Source organism: Panulirus ornatus, chromosome 19 (genome assembly GCF_036320965.1).
Source record: "Panulirus ornatus isolate Po-2019 chromosome 19, ASM3632096v1, whole genome shotgun sequence".
NCBI classification, from domain to species: domain Eukaryota; kingdom Metazoa; phylum Arthropoda; class Malacostraca; order Decapoda; family Palinuridae; genus Panulirus; species Panulirus ornatus.
The window spans coordinates 67,484,762-67,505,616 of record NC_092242.1 but is presented as its reverse complement, the minus strand read 5'-3'; the positions used below and the strand labels follow the sequence as shown (position 1 = coordinate 67,505,616).

At 40.4% G+C, this 20,855-nt stretch overlaps 2 protein-coding genes across 8 annotated transcripts in view; one reads left to right on the top strand and one right to left on the bottom strand.

The window, feature by feature from the left end:
• LOC139755656 (teneurin-m-like) overlaps positions 1-10,766 on the top strand; it is a 606,211-nt gene extending 595,445 nt beyond the window's left edge. For all 5 annotated transcript variants that reach the window (XM_071674281.1, XM_071674282.1, XM_071674279.1 and 2 more), the window contains 3 exons: positions 1,063-1,389; positions 4,457-6,068; positions 6,882-10,766. In XM_071674281.1, coding sequence (XP_071530382.1) covers positions 1,063-1,389; positions 4,457-6,068; positions 6,882-7,771 — 2,829 coding nt within the window. In that variant the 3' untranslated portion in view covers positions 7,772-10,766. The remainder of the gene's footprint in view (positions 1-1,062; positions 1,390-4,456; positions 6,069-6,881) is intronic.
• Positions 10,084-20,855, bottom strand: part of LOC139755657 (protein mono-ADP-ribosyltransferase PARP3-like) — a 53,318-nt gene continuing 42,546 nt past the window's right edge. For all 3 annotated transcript variants that reach the window (XM_071674283.1, XM_071674284.1, XM_071674285.1), the window contains 2 exons: positions 19,914-20,078; positions 10,084-14,842 (listed from right to left, as the gene is read on the bottom strand). In XM_071674283.1, the coding sequence (XP_071530384.1) occupies positions 14,670-14,842; positions 19,914-20,078 (338 nt within the window). In that variant the 3' untranslated portion in view covers positions 10,084-14,669. The remainder of the gene's footprint in view (positions 14,843-19,913; positions 20,079-20,855) is intronic.

Here is a 20,855-nt window from a genome sequence, read left to right as displayed (position 1 = left end):
CAGCAACAGATTTATGTGCTCATGGAACAGTCTAAACAAAGAACAGGTGAATATGACAACCATTGAAAAATTCAAGAAACATGATGACAACAGAACAGGGATAAGACGCTGGGTCCCATGAGTGTAAAGCTTCTTTCTTGTATGCACAAAAAGGTATTAATATGATTCACCTTTTTCCTCTCTTCATTCAAGGCCTAAGACTTGCATTCATACAGTACTTAGAATTACTGTATCTTCAACACATTCATCTTTGCCGTAACAAATGATGACCTGTCCTTCCACTCACTTCTTAATGCACCTATGATCTTATCCCCCATTTCTACCCTGTGACTCACTTCATCTCCTTAAGGATTTGTTTCTACTGCCACTTTCACTCTACTTCCCATGGGTCTTCTCCATTTAAACATATACCGACCATATTGCCACACACCCTAGCTGCATCTTATTGCCTTACTTCTGTTCAGATTTACTGACAGATCTCAAAACTTATTATTTCATATTCTTTCACCAGCTTTTGGAGTTTCTGGATTCTGCCATCAGAGCCATGTCAGTTGCATATAGCAATGGCTTTACCTCCCCATCCCCAGCATCCATTGAAAAATTTAACAATAGTGATGTCACATTCTTGAAAATGACTCATCTTTATCAGAACTCATTTCTCCTCTTCCTACATGCTATACTCTTTTGGCAAAAATGTGAAAATTTTCTTTGCAGTTGATAAATTTCAAGTTTACTCAGTATATTGATAGCACATCCCAAAAATCATCTCTGTCAGTTCCATCATTTTTCTTATTAAGATGCATGGTTACCACATACAAATTACTTTCTCAAAGTATTTCTCTCTCACATCCACATACTTTGCTCTGCATGTTTTTTCTTATTGATCAACCATTCCATTTGTAATCCTTCACTTCTCACTTTTTCTGTTTCTTGTAACTTTTCTTCCAGCTTCTGCGATGTAATCCAAAAATTGAACTAATTTAATCTTGTTAATCTTAACTTTTTGGACCAGTGCATATGACAAACACATTTTAACTCAACTTTTTATTTTAAATTCAACAGGTGGGCCGAAAAATGAGGGTGAACGGCGAGGACTTGCTGACTTTTAAGTATGACCTCTTCAGTGGAACCGAAGCTGTTCTAAATGAAGTAGGTGCAACTCTCCTAAATGTGTCCTATGATGCCTTGGGACGACCTCTACGTTGGATCCCAGCTCAATCCTTTCTTTCTGTGGATATGGCTTATGATCGGTTTGGCCAGTTGGAACGATGGTCTTGGGGTGACATGAGGGAAGAATATGCCTACGATCGTAATGGAAGATTTGAGGGAGTAACTTATGCTGATGGGTCCAAGGTCATGTACTCTTTCAAGGATGTATCCAGTGTCAAGGTACAGTGTGTTGTTGGAGCTTGTTTTTTTCTGATGTGATAATGATTTTTGACAAATAAGATTATGTATATTATATATAGTCTTTATGTTTATTTTTTATTATACTTGATTGCCGTTTTCCATGTTAACAGTAACAGAAAACAGATATAGAAAGACCCATTCACTCATATACACATATAGATATATTATTATTTATTTATTTATATTTATTTTGCTTTGTCACTGTCTCCCGCATTAGCAAGGTAGCTCAAGGAAACAGATGAAAGAAATGGCCCAACCCACCCACATACACATGTATATACATACACATCCACACACGCACATATACATACCTATACATCTCAACATATACATACGTATACAACGTATACACTCAGACATATACATATGTACACATGTACATAATTCATACTGTCTGCCTTTATTCATTCCCATCGCCACCCCACCACACATGAAATAACAACCCCCTCCCCCCTCATGTGCGCGAGGTAGCGCTAGGAAAAGACAACAAAGGCCACATTCATTCACACTCAGTTGTGTGTCATGTAATAATGCACTGAAACCACAGCTCCCTTTCCACATCCAGGCCCCACAGAACTTTCCATGGTTTATCCCAGACGCTTCATGTGCCCTGGTTCAATCCATTGACAGCACGTCGACCCCGGTATACCACATCGTTCCAGTTCACTCTATTCCTTGCATGCCTTTCACCCTCCTGCATCTTCAGGCTCCGATCACTCAAAATCCTTTTCACTCCATCTTTCCACCTCCAGTTTGGTCTCCACTTCTCATTCCTTCCACCTCTGACACATATATCCTCTTGGTCAATCTTTCCTCACTCATTCTCTCCATGTGACCAAACCATTTCAAAACACCCTCTTCTCCTCTCTTGACCACACTCTTTTTATTACCACACATCTCTCTTACCCTATTATTACTTACTCGATCAAACCACCTCACACCTCATACTGTCCTCAAACATCTCATTTCCAGCACCTCCACCCTTCTCCACACAACTCTATCTATAGCCCATACCTTGCAATCATATAACATTGTTGGAACCACTATTCCTTCAAACATACCCATTTTTGCTTTCCGAGATAATGTTCTCAACTTCCACACATTCTTCAACGCACCCAGACCTATCGCCCCCTCCCCCACCCTATGATTCACTTCCCCTTCCATGGTTCCATCTGCTGCCAAATCCACTCCCAGATATCTAAAACACTTCACTTCCTCCAGTTTTTCTCCATTCAAACTTACCTTCCAATTGACTTGTCCCTCAACCCTACTGTAACTAATAACCTTGCCCGTATTCACATTTACTCTCAGCTTTCTTCTTTCACACATTTTACCAAACTCAGTCACCAGCTTCTGCAGTTTCTCACACGAATCACCCACCAGCGCTGTATCATCAGCGAACAACAACTGACTCACTTCCCAAGCTCTCTCATCCACAACAGACTGCATACTTGCCCCTCTTTCCAAAACACTTGCATTCACCTCCCTAACAACCCCATCCATAAACAAATTAAACAACCATGGAGACATCTCACACCCCTGCCGCAAACCTACATTTACTGAGAACCAATCACTTTCCTCTCTTCCTTTTATCAAGGATGTAAGGCATGTGTACCTGTAGGAAGAGAGGAAAGTGATTGGTTCTCAGTAAATGTAGGTTTGCGGCAGGGGTGTGTGATGTCTCCATGGTTGTTTAATTTGTTTATGGATGGGGTTGTTAGGGAGGTGAATGCAAGAGTTTTGGAAAGAGGGGCAAGTATGCAGTCTGTTGTGGATGAGAGAGCTTGGGAAGTGAGTCAGTTGTGTTCGCTGATGATACAGCGCTGGTGGCTGATTCATGTGAGAAACTTCAGAAGCTGGTGACTGAGTTTGGTAAAGTGTGTGAAAGAAGAAAGTTGAGAGTAAATGTGAATAAGAGCAAGGTTATTAGGTACAGTAGGGTTGAGGGTCAAGTCAATTGGGAGGTAAATTTGAATGGAGAAAAACTGGAAGAAGTGAAGTGTTTTAGATATCTGAGAGTGGATTTGGTAGCGGATGGAACCATGGAAGCGGAAGTGAATCATAGGGTGGGGGAGGGGGCAAAAATTCTGGGAGCGTTGAAGAATGTGTGGAAGTCGAGAACATTATCTCGGAAAGTAAAAATGGGTATGTTTGAAGGAATAGTGGTTCCAACAATGTTGTATGGTTGCAAGGCGTGGGCTATGGATAGAGTTGTGCGGAGGAGGGTGGATGTGCTGGAAATGAGATGTTTGAGGACAATATGTGGTGTGAGGTGGTTTGATCGAGTAAGTAATAATAGGGTAAGAGAGATGTGTGGTAACAAAAAGAGTGTGGTTGAGAGAGCAGAAGAGGGTGTTTTGAAATGGTTTGGTCACATGGAGAGAATGAGTGAGGAAAGATTGACCAAGAGGATATATGTGTCAGAGGTGGAGGGAACGAGGAGAAGTGGGAGACCAAATTGGAGGTGGAAAGGAGTGAAAAAGATTTTGAGTGATTGGGGCCTGAACATGCAGGAGGGTGAAAGGCGTGCAAGGAATAAAGTGAATTGGAACGATGTGATATACCGCGGTCAACGTGCTGTCAATGGATTGAACCAGGGCATGTGAAGCGTCTGGGGTAAACCATGGAAAGTTCTGAGGCCTGGATGTGGAAAGGGAGCTGTGGTTTTGGTGCATTATTACATGACAGCTAGAGACTGAGTGTGAACGAATGGGGCCTTTGTTGTCTTTCCTAGCGCTACCTCGCACACATGAGGGGGGAGGGGGTTGTTATTCCATGTGTGGCGAGGTGGCGATGGGAATGAATGAAGGCAGACAGTATGAATTATGTACATGTGTATATATGTATATGTCTGTGTGTGTATAAATATGTATAGGTATGTATATTTGCGTGTGTAGACGTGTATGTATATACTTGTGTATGTGGGTGGGTTGGGCCATTCTTTCGTCTGTTTCCTTGCGCTACCTCGCAAACGCGGGAGACAGCGACAAAGCAAAATAAATAATATATTCAGGCAATTGCCATTAACAAATTATTTTCCTTTCAGCCGTATAAAGTAAGTGTGTCATCTGGTGCTGAACACCTCCTTGAACATGATGAAGGTGGAGCCTTGTCTGCTGTGACAACTCCACGTGGTCATAAGTATGCCTTCCATGTCCAGCCATCTCTTCTTCACAATCGCTTCACATTTACACCTCCTGGATCACCACGCCACCCATACCAGCTATTTTATAGTGATGATGGTCGAATACTGGCCGAGATTTTACCTCATCAGGCTAGTCGAGTTATTTATCATTATGACAATAATGGACGATTGCACTTGCAGCTGTTTGGTGATGGATCAGTGGAATATGGATATCACCAAGATACTGGCCTTTTGCGAACAGTGTCTGTCAAAGAAAGAGGATTTGAGCTACGTAGTGACAACAAATACCATGCTGGGCTTGTCAAAGAGCAAAGAGTTAGATTTGAACCAACTTCTGGTTTGGATTCTGCCAAACTGAGATTCTTGTATGATGGAAATGCACGACCAAGGCGAGTTGAAGTGGAAATCAATGGTAAGGAGCAGCCTGATTATGATATGAAATATGACATGATTTTAGGCACCTTAGATAGTATAGGAGACATGAAAGTAACATCATCTTATCACAATAAAACTGTTGTGCAAGATGGCCGTAAAACAATGTTACGTGTAACAGGCTATGATCCTCATGGTCGTATTGTTGAGGCAGCATTAACCTTGCGCAGCCGCATGGTGTTACGAAGAAGATATAGCTATGATAGTCGAGGAAGGCTTGCAAGTATGTCCACCTGGCGAGGCCCTGGTTCCCCAGAGATCCGCACCAATTATACTTACACTCCTGATGGTTTCTTGCAAGCTGTGGATGGAGCAGAATCATGGCAGTTTCGATATGATAAGAATGGCAATATGATTGCTGTTGTTGAGGGTGGAAGAGAAATGACAGCTACTTATGATGGTGCAGACCGTTTGGTTGGCTGGGGGGATGTTGAGCTAAATACATATTCCCCAGGAGGTACAGTGGTACGACAGGGTGAGGTCCATCTTTCATACAGTGCGCGTGGAAACCTGAAGTCTGCTTGGCAGCAAGGGCAGTATAGAGTCTGGTGCAGACATGACCATCGAGGACGACTCACAGTATGGGAAGATGACCGGGGTAATATTACCCAATTCTTCTATGCGGATTTGCTTCGACCAGACCTTCCAACACATATACACTACCCCAAGAAAGGAGAAACTCACTCTTTAGAGTATGATGAACATGGTCACCTCATGGCCATACACACGGGAAGACATCGACTATGGGTTTTCACAGACCATCTTGGATCACCTGTTGCAGTATTTGATGATTCAGGAGTTTTGATAAAGAAAATTGTAAGATCTCCTTGGGGTGCCACTCTTAGTGACTCTAGACCTGACCTCCTCTTACATGTGGACTTCCAAGGTGGTCTTCGAGACCCTGTTACAGGGTTCCTGACCTTTGGTATCCATACTTACGATCCAGTTCATGCTCAGTGGATGGCACCAAGATATGACTTGGTAACAAGCACTCCTGACCATGTGGGGGCTGTTTACGTTCATCGCTTCCATGAAAATGATCCTGTCAATCTCATAACTCACAAGCCTCGATATTATACAGGTAAGAGATGTTTGTACAGTCACATTTTAAGGGGACATTATATAGGAAAGAAATATTTGTAGTCACATTTTAAGTGGTAACAAGTCTCACTTTTCTCTTTCACTGTAGGAGTCCTAACATCCACTGTATATTTATTTGGATAATCCAGAACCTAATTTCCCAAATAGACTGATATAACATGAAAAATTTGCAAATATGTGCTAAATGCCTTTTAATGTTTGCTACACCACTGTCAGGCATATAAGGTATGCTAAGAGTACTGCATGGTATATGTTTAGTATTTTGAAAATGTTTTTGTTTCAGACATGATTACTTGGGTTTTTTCTTTAACATCATATATTTTCTGAGTTTCACAACTTCTCAAATTATTCCATCATCAGAAAAAAACCAAGATCTCATACAGGCTTCCTTTGACAATCTTGAATGCGCTGACTAATGAACAAAAAAATAGTATCTTGTAAAAATGAGTGTTAGTGACCTTGAGATATAGCTGGTGATTCAGAAATTCTGTTTACTTGCAGCTGCTGCACTAAACAGAAAATAAAATAATTTTCTGTGACCTAAACATAATGGTCATTGTGATTGGGTTACAACTTTGATTGGTGTTGTGTAGAGGCAGCTCTTTTTCTTGAATTTTTTGTCATGCCATATCACAGATAGCAAATTATTCATGTATAAAAGATTTTGGGTAACATGCTTGAACTAAGGAGTATTAAGCAGTTTCAGTCCCTCATATACAACGAAGGCACACATTATAGCATTGTGCTGAATTACAACACTATGGATATTAACATATCTAATTATTCTTTTCAGATTTGGACAGCTGGCTAAAACTTTTTGGAGTGGATTTATCAAAAATGTTAGGCTCTAGCTATCATGATGAGACTGTGGAGAAACAGAGAGGTGGACTGTTGGAAGCTTCTCAACTAGCACCATCTCTTACCGTAATATCAGGGTTGTCCTGCTCTACAGAAGGTGTTCTTAGACAATTTTCACGACCATCTCTGTTACCAGAATCTTTAGTACGATCTGACGCACCAGCATGGGTAATCCCTGGCTGGGCTGCACTTGGAAGATTCTCATCATCACCACCAGTATTAGGTCCAGGAGTTTTGGTGTCACGGGTGAATGGGAGGGCACTGGTTACTTTAGTGCCTTCAAGGGAAAATCCAGTGGTACAGGATGTAGCAAGAGATGTTCTTAATGGTTCAGCCTTACTTGACGTAACCCTCACTCATCACCATCACCATACACTGTATTTAGTCAAAGAAAATGCAGAACTCCGCCATGATGATTTACAGCAGCTTCTTCGATTAAGTGGCCGTTTCAATGTATCAACTAAGGATAATGGAGAACATCATGAGATACGGGTGGTAGGCAGTGACGTCTCTTTAGTCCTCTTATATGGAATTGATCCTCCTAGCGCTCGTCATCGCTTATTGCGCCATGCCCATCGTCGGGCAGTTGAAAGTGCATGGGAAAATGAGCGCCTCTTAGTGGAACGTGGATCTCCTACTGTTCACGAATGGACAGTTGAAGAACGTGTGGAGCTCATGAGTAAAGGTAGTGTATCTGGCTATGTTGCAGCTGACATGCACTCCATTCATAGGTATCCACTTCTAGCCGATGATCCCACTAATGTGGTATTTCGACGTGATACCGGACGACGGCGACGGCGTAGTCAAGTTGGTCCTCATTCATGATCCCTGGGGCTGGGCACAGCCCTTGTACATACTGCTGTATAGTGTAGCGCTGTGAACCTGTACACACTGTACAAACAGGGTATTTCTCACACATTGTACACAACTCTCCGAGCCGGAGAATAATCCTCACATGTGATAGAGGCAGACTATGTGGTGCAGGCTGCTGTGTCAGCAACTGGAGCTGCAAGGGATGAGGGTGTGGGTTAATGTGGGTGCAGGTGTGATTTAGACATTGTGTTATGAACATGTGAGGAGTGTGGCACAGTGGATTCTATTTAGATGCCCCACTGCAGCCTTAGAGCACTGTGTTGCTGGCCATTGTAAATAGTGCAAGTGTAGTGGTATTTTGTACTATGAGGATAGTCAAGGTTCAGCAATGGTATATATATAATTTTGCTGCTTAACATTCCACCATGAATTAAGTACTCATATGGACAGACAGATATGCAAAGTTGGTGTGAAGCACAGAGAAAAGGCAAGACATATATATTTTGTACGTTTTTGTTACAATCATGTCCATTATTTAGAGATACTTAAGCCTCTTCCTATTTGAATGTGTCCTGTGTCCTAGCGAGGTGTCTTATGGTGTAAGGTCAGGGCTAAGACTCTCAGTAGATAAAATACTTGAAAAATTTACAAAGAAGGAAGATTTAGGTATCATACTAATAACATGCTGTCCATTTGTAATAATGTATTGTAAGAACTATTCACCTATGTACTGTTTTGCCTATTCCATTTTGGCCTTCCTTGCACTGTAGGAAAGTGATTTTTTTACAAGTTTTTTTAAGCCCTGCCTTATTTTTATAAATACCCCAGCAATAATGAGAACAAAGGACTTTGTATTAAAGCTCATTTTCCACTTTTAAACATATAGAAAGTGAACTTTAATGAAAGGACTCATCATTACTGGTTAAAGCACTGTAAGACATCCCGCCTGAATTGCAATAATTAAGTGAACACTGAGGTCCAGATACGTGGCATTTTTCTATGTTCTCTGGTCCACTTACATGACGTGTAGCTGGCAATATTAGTACTTTGTTGTTTCTTATGGTTAGCTCATGTGAGCTGGTGGGTTATCTGCTAAGGCCACTGGTTGAAAGTACTAGCTGGGTGATTGATATTAGTAAAAATATAAGATAATCCATTTACATATGTTGCCAAAGTTATTACATAGTAAGAAAGCAGCATTTCTCAAATGGAATTCATTTTCTTGAGACCTTTGTTAATAGCTCCTGTATGCAGAAAAAGGCATCATTTGTACCTTTATTCCTTATATATATTGCAGGATATTTCTGTTGAATTACTCTTTGGATGTCAGATTTAATTATCTGACATCCAAAGCACATTCTTCTTCTGTAAGATTATCATTTATTCTGGCATATTGTCTTAATCTTGTTTTCCAAGAAATGCAGCATATGTATAGGATATCAAGTCATTACACTGAAAGATGATAGCCCCATCATATTGGTGGATGCAGAACAGATATTCGTCCAGGTTACAGTGAGCTGGTTCTAGTTACAGTCACAAGATTGGTGCTTTATTTCTTAGTGTGTAGGGCTACTGCTGATGTCTTATGTGATACAGAGTAGCAACATTTGACAGATTTTGTTGGTGCTTTTTATTTATTTTACTTATTTGATTAGGTGAAAACAAACCCTAAATTAATTTATCTATGATCTTAATTTGCACTAATGATTAGGACAGCTTGGCGCAACCAACATATCAAGACACTGTAGATTAGGCTGTATGTTCATGTGCCATAGAGTTCACATTGGTTGCTTGTGCCAAGAATTAGATTTGGGGTATGTTTTGTACAGGCATGTCAAGAGATGAATGTTAGATTAGCCAAAGATGTGAATGATGTGAATTATTATATTCTCGTGCCCTCCCATCTACCTGCGATATCAACAAAGTTATGCATAACCAGGTCAGTTTGTCTCTACAGGATAATGTGGTTTGTACATTAAATGGGAGACTTTCCATCTTGTAGTTCGCCTTCTTTCAGAATGACTTCATGTACAGATTTTATTTAAATATTTCCCTCTCCCATTCAATACATCTTGCTCCAAACTTTAATATTTCATGTCTAACTAATTATCTCGGCATAAAATGCAAACTTGGGTGGACAGGGCCCAGTAACTACCATAATTTATTATACAAAAAAAAAAAAAAAGACCAAGTTCACATGCATTACCTTATAGGTATTTTCTTAAGAACAGTGCTTTTACATGTTGACCATATTATTGGGAAAAAAAAGTCCACATGTTGCAGCACTTTTTTGTAGAAGAAGGATGCATTACTACGTCATCATATTATCACCCTAAGACCATTTATTGTACATGCATTACAGTTAATTGTCTTGCTAAGGATTATGCCTGTTCTACACATAAATTCACAAGAAGTAATCCAGATTTCTACACTAAATAACTGTAATAACTGGTTCAGTGACCTCAGTCTCATTTCTCCTCTAGGCTTTTCCAGACTCAGTCGTCCAGAATTTAGAAATATATAGATAATTTAGTGTTAAACTGCAAAAGTGATGTTATTTTGTGAAAAGAAAGGTAGATAGTTGCACACAAGCTCTTGCAAGAAAGATGATTATGTTTTATATAGCAGTTATGTATAAAATACTTTTAGTCCCCATGTTTTATCAAACCATGGTGTTATTTTTTTCCAGATCCCTAAAGTCATATATTTTGTGGGATTTTTTAAACTACAATATTTAGATTTTTACATACTATAGGGAGTATTGTGCAACATTGGGCATTATTATTCATTACTGATACATATAGATCAATGAATGATAAACAGCTGTATGTACTTTTGTCTTTCCCACACAATCTTTTAAATTTGTAGTCTGATAAGTGTTGAGCGATGCTATGTTTGTACCGTACAAGCCCGCAATGCGGGGTCCTGCGATTAATGTTACTGTAAACAAGAGAGATTATGTGCACGGAGACAGCTGGTTTCCGCTAAAATAAAATATGGCGTAAAAGTTACCCTTTACTTTTAACCTCAATAATATACTGGTGGTGAAATAAATGTCAATTAGTTAAATGACCCATATATCTTATCTGTACATCAGAATGACTTAGACCTTCCCAAAAACACTTGAACATTTTTTTCAATTTAGAGCAACCCTTTTGTACATACCTTAATTTACTTCAATGTATTCTTGGCCTTCATCTCTTCCCATTCATCTCCACTAAATGCATTACGTCAAGCTCTGCTGCAATCGTTCTCCACAGCCACTCTATGCAAATATACCTTCTTCGAAGATTAATGTGAATAAAGAATGAGTGAAGAACTGGGTAATTAGCTACTTTCCATACATTATTCTATTTGTGAATTAATCACCTATTCCTAACAAAAATTTTTTAAAGGATGCATATCTGTGGCAGGAGTTAAAAAGGAACTGAAAGAAGCAATAAGGGGAGATGAATGAAACAAACTGCTTGCTACATTACTTACCTTCGCATTCATTCATTATACTTGATCGCCATTTCCCATGTCAGTGAGGTAGTGCCACGAAACATACGAAGAAGGGCCCATCCACTCATATATACATAAACGCCCATACATGCATATATACATACACATACAAAGACAAACATATTCATACTTGCTGCATTCATCCATTCCAGTCGCTATCCTGCCACACAGGAAATAGCATCATTAACCCCTGCTTCAGCAAGGTAGTGCTAAGAAAAGAGACAAAAAGGTCACATTAGTTCACACTCAGTCTCTAGCGGTCATGTGTAATGCTCATGTGCCGTGGTTCAGTCCACTGACAGCATTTCGACCCCGGTATACCACATCGTTCCAATTCACTCTCTATTCCATGCATGCCTCTCACCCTCCTGTATGTTCAGGCCCCAATCACTCAAAATCATATTCACTCCATCCTTCCACCTCCAATTTGGTCTCCCACTTCTCCTTGTTCCATTCATCTCTGACACATATATCCTCTTTGTCAATCTTTCCTCTCTCATTCTCTCCATATGTCTAAACCATTTCAACACACCCTCTTCTGCTCTCTCAACCACACTCTTTTTATTTCCACACATCTTTCTTACCCTTTCATTACTTACTCAATCAAACCACCTCACACCACATATCATTCTCAAAAATTTCGTTTCCAACATATCCACCCTCCATTGTACAACCCTGTTTATAGCCTTGCGCGGAGGAGGGTGGATGTGTTGGATATGAAATGTCTGAGGACAAGTGTGGTGGTTTAATCGAGTAAATAATGAAAGGGTTAAAGAGATGTGTGGTAATAAAAAGAGTGTGGTTGATAGAGCAGTAAAGGGTGTTGAATTGGTTTGGTCACATGGAGAGAATGAGTGAGGAAAGATTGACAAAGAGGATATATATGTCAGAGGTAAAGGGAACGAGGAGAAGCAGGAGACCAAATTGGAGGTGGAAGGATGGAGTGAAAAAGATTCTGAGTGATCAGGGCCTGAACATACAGGAGGGTGAAAGGCGTGCAAGGAATAGAGTGAACTGGAATGATGTGGTATACCGGGGTCAACGTGCTGTCAATGGATTAAACCAGAGCATGTGAAGTATCTGGCGTAAAGCAAGGAAAGGTCTGTGGCACCTGGATGTGGAAAGGGAGCTGTGGTTTCGGTGCATTATATATGACAGCTAGAGAGTGAGTGTGAACAAATGTGGCCTTTTTTGTCTCTTACTGGCACTACTCGCTGGAGGGTTTGATGGGGTGGGGGCGGGGGGATGTTATTTCATGTGTGGCAGGGTGGCAACAGGAATGGATGACAGCAGCAAGTATGAATATGTACATGTGTATATATGTATATGTCTATCTATATGTATGTATACAATGAAATGTTATTTTTATATTTCATTATACTTTCTCTGTCTTACGCATTAGCGAGGTAGCGCAAGGAAACAGACGAAAGAATGGCCCAACACACCCACATCACATGTATATACATACATGTCCACTCGCACATAAACATACCTATACATTTCAACGTATACATATATATATACATACACATATATACACATGTACATAATTCATACCTGCTGCCTTTATTCATTCCCGTCGCCACCCCGCCACACATGAAATGACAACCCCCTCCCCCTGCATGCGCGCGAGGTAGTGCTAGGAAAAGATAACAAAGGCCACATTTGTTCACACTCAGTCTCTAGCTGTCATGTACAATGCACCGAAACCACAGCTCCCTTTCCACATCCAGGTCCCACAAAACTTTCCATAGTTTACCCCAGACGCTTCACATGCCCTGGTTCAATCCATTGACAGCACGTCGACCCCAGTATAAGACATTGTTCCAATTCACTCTATTCCTTGCATGCCTTTCACCCTCCTCCATGTTCAGGCCCCGATTGCTCAAAATCTTTTTCACTCCATCTTTCCACTTCCAATTTGGTCTCCCACTTCTCCTCGTTCCCTCCACCTCTGACACATATATCATTTTTGTTAATATTTCCTCTCATTCTCTCCAAGTGACCAAACCATTTCAAAACACCCTCTTCTGCTCTCTCAACCACACTGTTTTTATTACCACACATCTCTCTTACCCTTTCATTACTTACTCGATCAAACCACCTCACACAACACATTGTCCTCAAACAACTCATTTCCAACATATCCACCCTCCTCCGCACACCTCTATCTATATCCCATGCCTCGCAACCATATAACATTGTTGGAACCACTATTCCTTCAAACACACCTATTTTTGCTTTCCGAGATAATGTTCTCGCCTTCCACACATTTTTCAACACTCCTAGAACTTTTGTCCCCTCCCCCACCCTGTGACTCGCCTCTGCTTCCATGGTTCCATCCGCTGCCAAATCCACTCCAAGAAATGTATATGTATATAAATGTATGTGTGGGAGTTTTATGTATATACATGTGTAGGTGGGTGAGTTGGTTCATTCCTCGTCTGTTTCCTTCCACTACCTCGCTAACGTGGGAGACGTTGATTAAGTATAATAAAATGTGCATATGAGTGGAGGGGCCATTCTTTGTCTGTTTCCTGGCGCTACTTTGCTGATGCAGGAAACAGCGATCAAGTATTATAAAAATAATAATAATAATATATACCAGCCTACGCCAGGTAACAATTTATCAACCAGCCTCAAGGAAGGAAGACCAATTTAAAATTCAATAAAAATTTCTTATAAATTTGTATCATCAGAATCCCGCCTCAAGAGGTCTGGTAGCCAGAAAGTCATCAGAATCCCCAGCCTAGGGGTCTGGTAACCAGAGTCATCACAATCACAGTCTAGTGGTCTGGTAACCATAGAGTCATCAGATCCCCAGCCTGGGGGTCTAGTAACCAGAGTCATCAGAACCCCTACCCAGGGGTCTGGTAACCAGAAAGTTATCAGAACCTCAACCAATGGGTCTCACTATCAGAGTCATCAGAACCCCAGCCCAAGGGAACATCCTCAGGAAGGACATCACTAATACATCAACAGGAGAAAGAACAGGTGGCTGGAAATACCATCTAAAGAACAAGGAACACAGAATATATGTACATTTTGCTTGCACTTTCACGGCAATCAGATCTAAGAACTGCACTGACAAAATACATGAAGCAAGTACAGCAGATAAACTGTGGGATATACACATAAAAAGGCAAATGCTCTTCCCAACAATCGTATCATTATCTTTTTCTTGCTAACTAACTTATATATATATATATGTATAAATATGGCTTAACAAAAATCTTATCATTATCTTTTTCTTGCTAACTAACTTATATATATGTATAAATATGGCTTAACAAATACACAAAACAATTCAGAACATCTAAAGAAACTATCACAATATATGCACACTTGGAAACCAGATACGGAGAGTATTATAAAATGCTATGGGACAGAATTCCCAATGAAACATCTAACTGAATGAAAATTTGAGCAGGTAACGTATCCGAGCCTGGCTTTCTTTGTAAATAAGGTATTCACTCTGGTTAAAACCACTTTTGTTCCACTCCTTTTGTTGCACTGGTTTACCAACTGGAATCACAACCTCCTTCCCTTCAAAGTCTAATTTCTTGTCTTTCTTGGGATCTGCAAGAGAAAGATGAGTATAAGTATCACTAATACATATGTGAGAGCAACTCATGAATAATAAAGTGAACTAAAACAAATTGTAAGCAAGAACTATAAAGTTTAACTGAAACAAAACCATTATAAGATCATCTGGATGTTTTTAAGCTTGCACTTCATCTATTCATCTGGCTATGCATCTGGTGGGATGAAGTAGGGTTGTTAGTGAAAGAGAAAAGAGAGGTGTTTGGATAATACTTGCAGGGAAGTAATGCAAATGACAGGGAGATGTATAAAAAAGTGGCAGGAGATCAAGCTGAAAAAGAGGGCAAATGAGAGTTGGGTGAGAAAGTATCATTAAACTTTAGGGGGAATAAAACGATGATTTGGAAAGAGGTAAATAACATGCATAAGACAAAAGAACAAATGGGAACATCGGTGAAGGGGATAAGTGGGGAGGTAATAACAGGTAGTGATGAAGTGAGAATGAGATGGAGTGAGTATTTTGGGGGTTTCTCAAATGTGTTTAATGATAGAGTCGCAGATATAGGGTGGTTTGATCAGGGTGGAGTGCAAAGTGAGAGTGTCAGGGAGAATGGTTTGGTAAACATAGAAGAGGTAGTGAAAGGCAGCGGGTTTCAATGGTATTGCAGTGGAATTTATTAAAAAAAAAAAGGGGGTGACTGTGTTGTTGATTAGTTGGTAAGGATATTCAATGTATGTATGGACCATGATGAAGTGCCTGAGGATTTGTGGAATGCACTCATAGTGCCACTGTACAAAGGCAAAGGGGATGAAGGTGAGTGTTCAAACTACACAGGCATAAATTTGCTAAGTATTCCTGGGAAATTATATGGGAGGGTATTGACTGAGAGGGTGAAGGCATGTACAGAGCATCAGATTGGAGATGGACAGTGTGGTTTCAGAAGTGGTAGAGGACATGTGGATCAGTCTTTGCTTTGAAGAATGTATGTGAGAAATACTTAAAAAAGAGATGGATTTATACGTAGCATTTATGGATCTGAAGAAGGCAAATGATAGGGTTGATAGAGATGCTTTGTGGAAGGTTTTAAGAGTATATAGTGTGGGAGGTAAGTTGCTAGAAGCAGTGAAAAGTATAGCAGTAAAAAGTTTTTACCAAGGATGTAAGGCATGTGTATGAGTAGGAAGAGAGGAGAGTGATTGGTTCCCAGTGAATTTCGGTATGGGGCAGGGGTGTGTGATGTCCCCATGATTGTTTAAATTGTCTATGGATGGGGTGTTTAGGGAGGTAAATGCAAGAGTTTTGGAGAGGGGTGAGTATGCAGTCTGTTGTGGATGAGAGGGACTGGAAAGTGAGTCAGTTGCCGTTTGCCGATCATACAGCTCTAGTGGTTGATTCGGATGAGAAACTGCAGAGGTTAGTGACTGAGTTTGGAAAAGTGTGTGAAAGGAGAAAGTTGAAAGTCAATGTGAATAATAGCAAGGTTATTAGGTTCAGTAGGGGTGAGGGTCATGTTAATTGGGATGTAGGTTAGAATGGAGAAAAACTGGAGGAAGTGAAAGTGTTTTAGATATCTGGGAGTGGACTTAGCAGTGGATGGAACCATGGAAGTGGAAGTGAGTCACAGGATGGGGGAGGAGGCAAATGTTCTGGGAGCAATGAAGAATATGTGGAGGGTAAGAACGTTATCTCAGAGCAAGAATGGGTATATTTGAGGGAATAGTAGTTCCAACAATGTTACATGGTTTAGAGGCATAAGCTATAGATAGGATTGTACAGAGGAGGGTGGATGTGTTGGAAATGAAATGTTTGAGGACTGTATGTGGTGTGAGGTGGTTTGATTGTGTTAGTAATGAGAGGGTAAGAGAGATGTGTGGAAATAAAAAGAGTGTGGTTGAGAGAACAGATGAGAGTGTGTTGAAATGGTTTGGACATAAGGAGAGAACAAGTGAGGTAAGATTGACAAAGAAGACATATGTGTCAGAAGTGAAGGGAACAAGGAGAAGCAGGAGACCAAATTGGAGGTGGAAGGATGGAGTGAAAAAGATTATGAGCAATCAGGGCCTAAACAAACAGGAGGGTGAGAGGCGTGCAAGGAATAGGGTGAACTGGAACAATGTGGTCGACACGCTGTCAATGGACTGAACTAGGGCACGTGAAGTGTCTGGGGTAAACCATGGAAAGGTCTGTAAGGCCTATCTATAGCCCATATCTCACAACCATATAATATTGTTGTACTGACTGAGAGTGTGAAGGCATGTACAGAGCATCAGATTGGGGAAGAGCAGTGTGGTTTCAGAAGTGGTAGAGGATGCGTGCTTCAGGTGTTTGCTTTGAAGAATGTATGTGAGAAATACTTAGAAAAGCAAATGGATTTGTATGTAGCATTTATGGATCTGGAGAAGGCATATGATGGAGTTGATAGAGATGCTCTGTGGAAGGTATTAAGAGGCTAGTTATTAGAAGCAGTGAAAAGTTTTTATCAAGGATGTAAGGCATGTGTACGTGTAGGAAGAGAGGAAAGTGGTTGGTTCTCAGTGAATGTCGGTTTGCGGCAGGGGTGCATGATGTCTCCATGGTTGTTTAATTTGCTTATGGATGGGGTTGTTAGGGAGGTGAATGCAAGAGTTTTGGAGAGAAGGGCAAGTATGCAGTCTGTTGTGGATGACAGAGCTTGGGAAGCGAGTCAGTTGTTGTTCGCTGATGATACAGCGCTGGTGGCTGATTCGGGTGAGAAACTGCAGAAGCTGGTGACTGAGTTTGGTAAAATGTGTGAAAGAAGAAAGCTAAGAGTAAATGTGAATAAGAGCAAGGTTATTAGGTACAGTAGGGTTGAGAGGTACGTTTGAATGGAGAAAAACTGGAGGAAGTGAAGTGTTTCAGATATCTGGGAGTGGATTTGGAAGCGGATGGAACCATGGAAGCGGAAGTGAGTCATAGGGTGGGGGAGGGGGCGAAAGTTCTGGGAGCATTGAAAAATATGTGGAAGGCGAGAACGTTATCTCGGAAAGCAAAAATGGGTATGTTTGAAGGAATAGTGGTTCCAACAATGTTATATGGTTGCGAGGCATGGGCTATAGATAGAGTTGTGCAGAGGAGGGTGGATGTGTTGGAAATGAGATGTTTCAGGACAATATGTGATGTGAGGTGGTTTGATCGAGTAAGTAATAATTGGGTAAGAGAGATGTGTGGTAATAAAAAGAGTGTGATTGAGAGAGCAGAAGAGGGTGTTTTGAAATGGTTTGGTCACACAGAGAGAATGAGTGAGGAAAGATTGACCAAGAGGATACATGTGTCAGAGGTGGAGGGAACGAGGAGAAGTGGGAGACCAAATTGGAGGTGAAAAGATGGAGTGAAAAAGATTTTGAGTGATCGGGGCCTGAACATGGAGGAGGGTGAAAGGCATGCAAGGAATAGAGTGAATTGGAATGATGTGGTACACTGGGGTCGACATGCTGTCAATGGATTGAACCAGGGAATGTGAAGCATCTGAGGTAAACCATGGAAAGTTCTGTGCGGCCTGGATGTGGAAAGGGAGCTGTGGTTTCAGTGCATAATACATGACAACCAGAGACTGAGTGTGAATGAATGTTGCCTTTGTTGTCTTTTTCTAGCGCTATCTTACATACATGAGGGGGGAGGGGGTTATCATTTCGTGTGTGGCGGGGTGGCGATGGGAATGAATAAGGGCAGACAGTATGAATTATGTACATGTGTATATATGTATATAAGTATATGTCTGTGTGTGTATATATATGTATACATTGAGATGTATAGGTATGTGTATGTTCGTGTGTGGATGTGTATGTATATACATGTGTATGTGGGTGGGTTGGGCCATTCTTTCGTCTGTTTCCTTGCGCTACCTCGCTAATGCAGGAAGCGGCGACAAAGTATAATAATAATAAAAAACTATTCCTTCAAACATACACATTTAAGCCCTCCAAGATACATTCTCTCTTTCCACACACTCTTCATCGCTTCCAGAACCTTTGCCCACTCCCCCACCCTGTGACTCACTTCCACTTCCATGGTTCCATTCTCTGCTAAGTCCACTCCCAGATATCTAAAACACTTCACTTCAAACTTACATCCCAATTAACATGTTCCTCAACACTGCTGAACCTAAAAATTTTCCTTGCTTTTATTCACATTTACTCTAAACTTTCTCCTTTCAAAAACTTTTTCAAACTCAGTGTGAAGAAATACCAGGAGTGAGTGAGTGTAGAATGGCTAAAGGTGAGAGTAAATAAAGCAAGGGAAGCAGGTGAGAAAAGGAGGTAGTTAGGGAAGTAGTGATGGAATATGTTACACATGCATGTGGCATGCAAATGGTGGGAAATGGGCAGATTAGAAAGGGTACTGAGTGGTGGGCAGAAGAAGCAAAGTTGCTGGTGGAAGTGAAAAGAAAGGCATTTGGGCAGTTATAGGGAATGAGAGCAAATGATTGGGGGATATGTAACAAAAAGTAGCAGGAGGTCAAGAGGAAGATGAAGGGGTTGAAAAAGGGTGCAACTGAGAGTTGGGGTGGGCAAGTATCAGTAAACTTTAGGGAGAATAAGATTTTTGAATGGAGGTAAAAAATATGCAAAAACACTAGAGAACAAATAAGAACACTGGTGAAGGGAGTAAAAGGGAACGTGATAACAGGCAGTCTACAGCTGGTGCTGGAATGTATTCTGAGAAAAATCAATTGTTTATGATCTTTATGTTGGTGTTTGTGGTGTGGGTAGTGAATGTTAAGTATGTTATATCTACATTTGGTGTGAAGTGGGAGCAGCTGACCAGCTACCTGCTGCTGTCTAAGTTTATACTCATATCTACAAATTTTCTGCTTCTACTATTTATATCACACATCTGCATTGCTTCCTCTTTAAGCTTTCTTAGCTTTTTAAGTTGCATGCTTTTCACCCAAATATTGTAAAATCAGTTACCTCATATGGCATCTCAATTTTTTTTTTCACATTTTGAAATATATATTTATCTAAATATAAAATAATCTTGATATTCAATAGAAGAGATGGAACTTCATAGCCAATCATAACAGAAGTAATGCGAACATCTTAGAATACACACGGTCATTACTTAAAAATGGACTAACGTAATCACCTGGCTCCTTCCTCCCTCGGGCTACAACACTGTCGTATCCATCAGGTGCTTTGGTGAGGGAGCCATCACATTGTGTGATGCTCTTTTCCTTCCCAAGGGCTACCTCTACCAGGAACATGAAGCCCACAGAGTCTTCACCCTCAAATTTACCATAGTGAGCACCAACTGTCAAAAAAAGAGAATTTCATTCTTTATAGCTTCACTGACTTCTTTACTGAAAAGCACCTAGAATACTGTATGAGAGGTGAAAAAGACAATGATGAATGGTTTGTATATGAAGTGTTAAAAATTCTTCATAAGAAATAGGAAGCAGGGTACTACATCCTGAGGGATATATGACAGCTTTTATGTTTAGAGGAGTATCTTATTTTATAAATACAGATGATTAGAAAATACATAATAATCTACATTTTACTTTTTCTTTCTTTTGTACACAAATACTTCTCAGGCCATTGCAACATATCATCAGGAGATAGCTTGTAAAATCATAAGACTCCTTTCTATATAAAACACTTACATGTATGTATATGTGTGGACATGTATTTATATATATATGTGTAGGTGGGTGGGTTGGGCCATTCTTTCGTGTTTCCTTGCGCTACCTCACTAACGCGGGAGACAGTGACAAAGTATAATAATATATTAGAACATAGATAACATATTAGAACAAACTTGTGAATTTGAAAAATCAAATTTATGAACCCTACCTGCAGCAAAAATATTAAGATCATCTTTTACAAAACCTGTAATTGACAGTATGACTGATCATGATGTACAACATATGTACTTAGCTAATTACTGAATTATATCTTTGTAACCTGTTCCAATTATGTTTTTTTTCGCATTTTTATTTACAACCAAACACATTCAACCTAAGCATTCAAGGAGATGGAGCACTCCTTACTTGGCTCTTTCTTTAGTTCCATCTTCGAAAAACTGAAA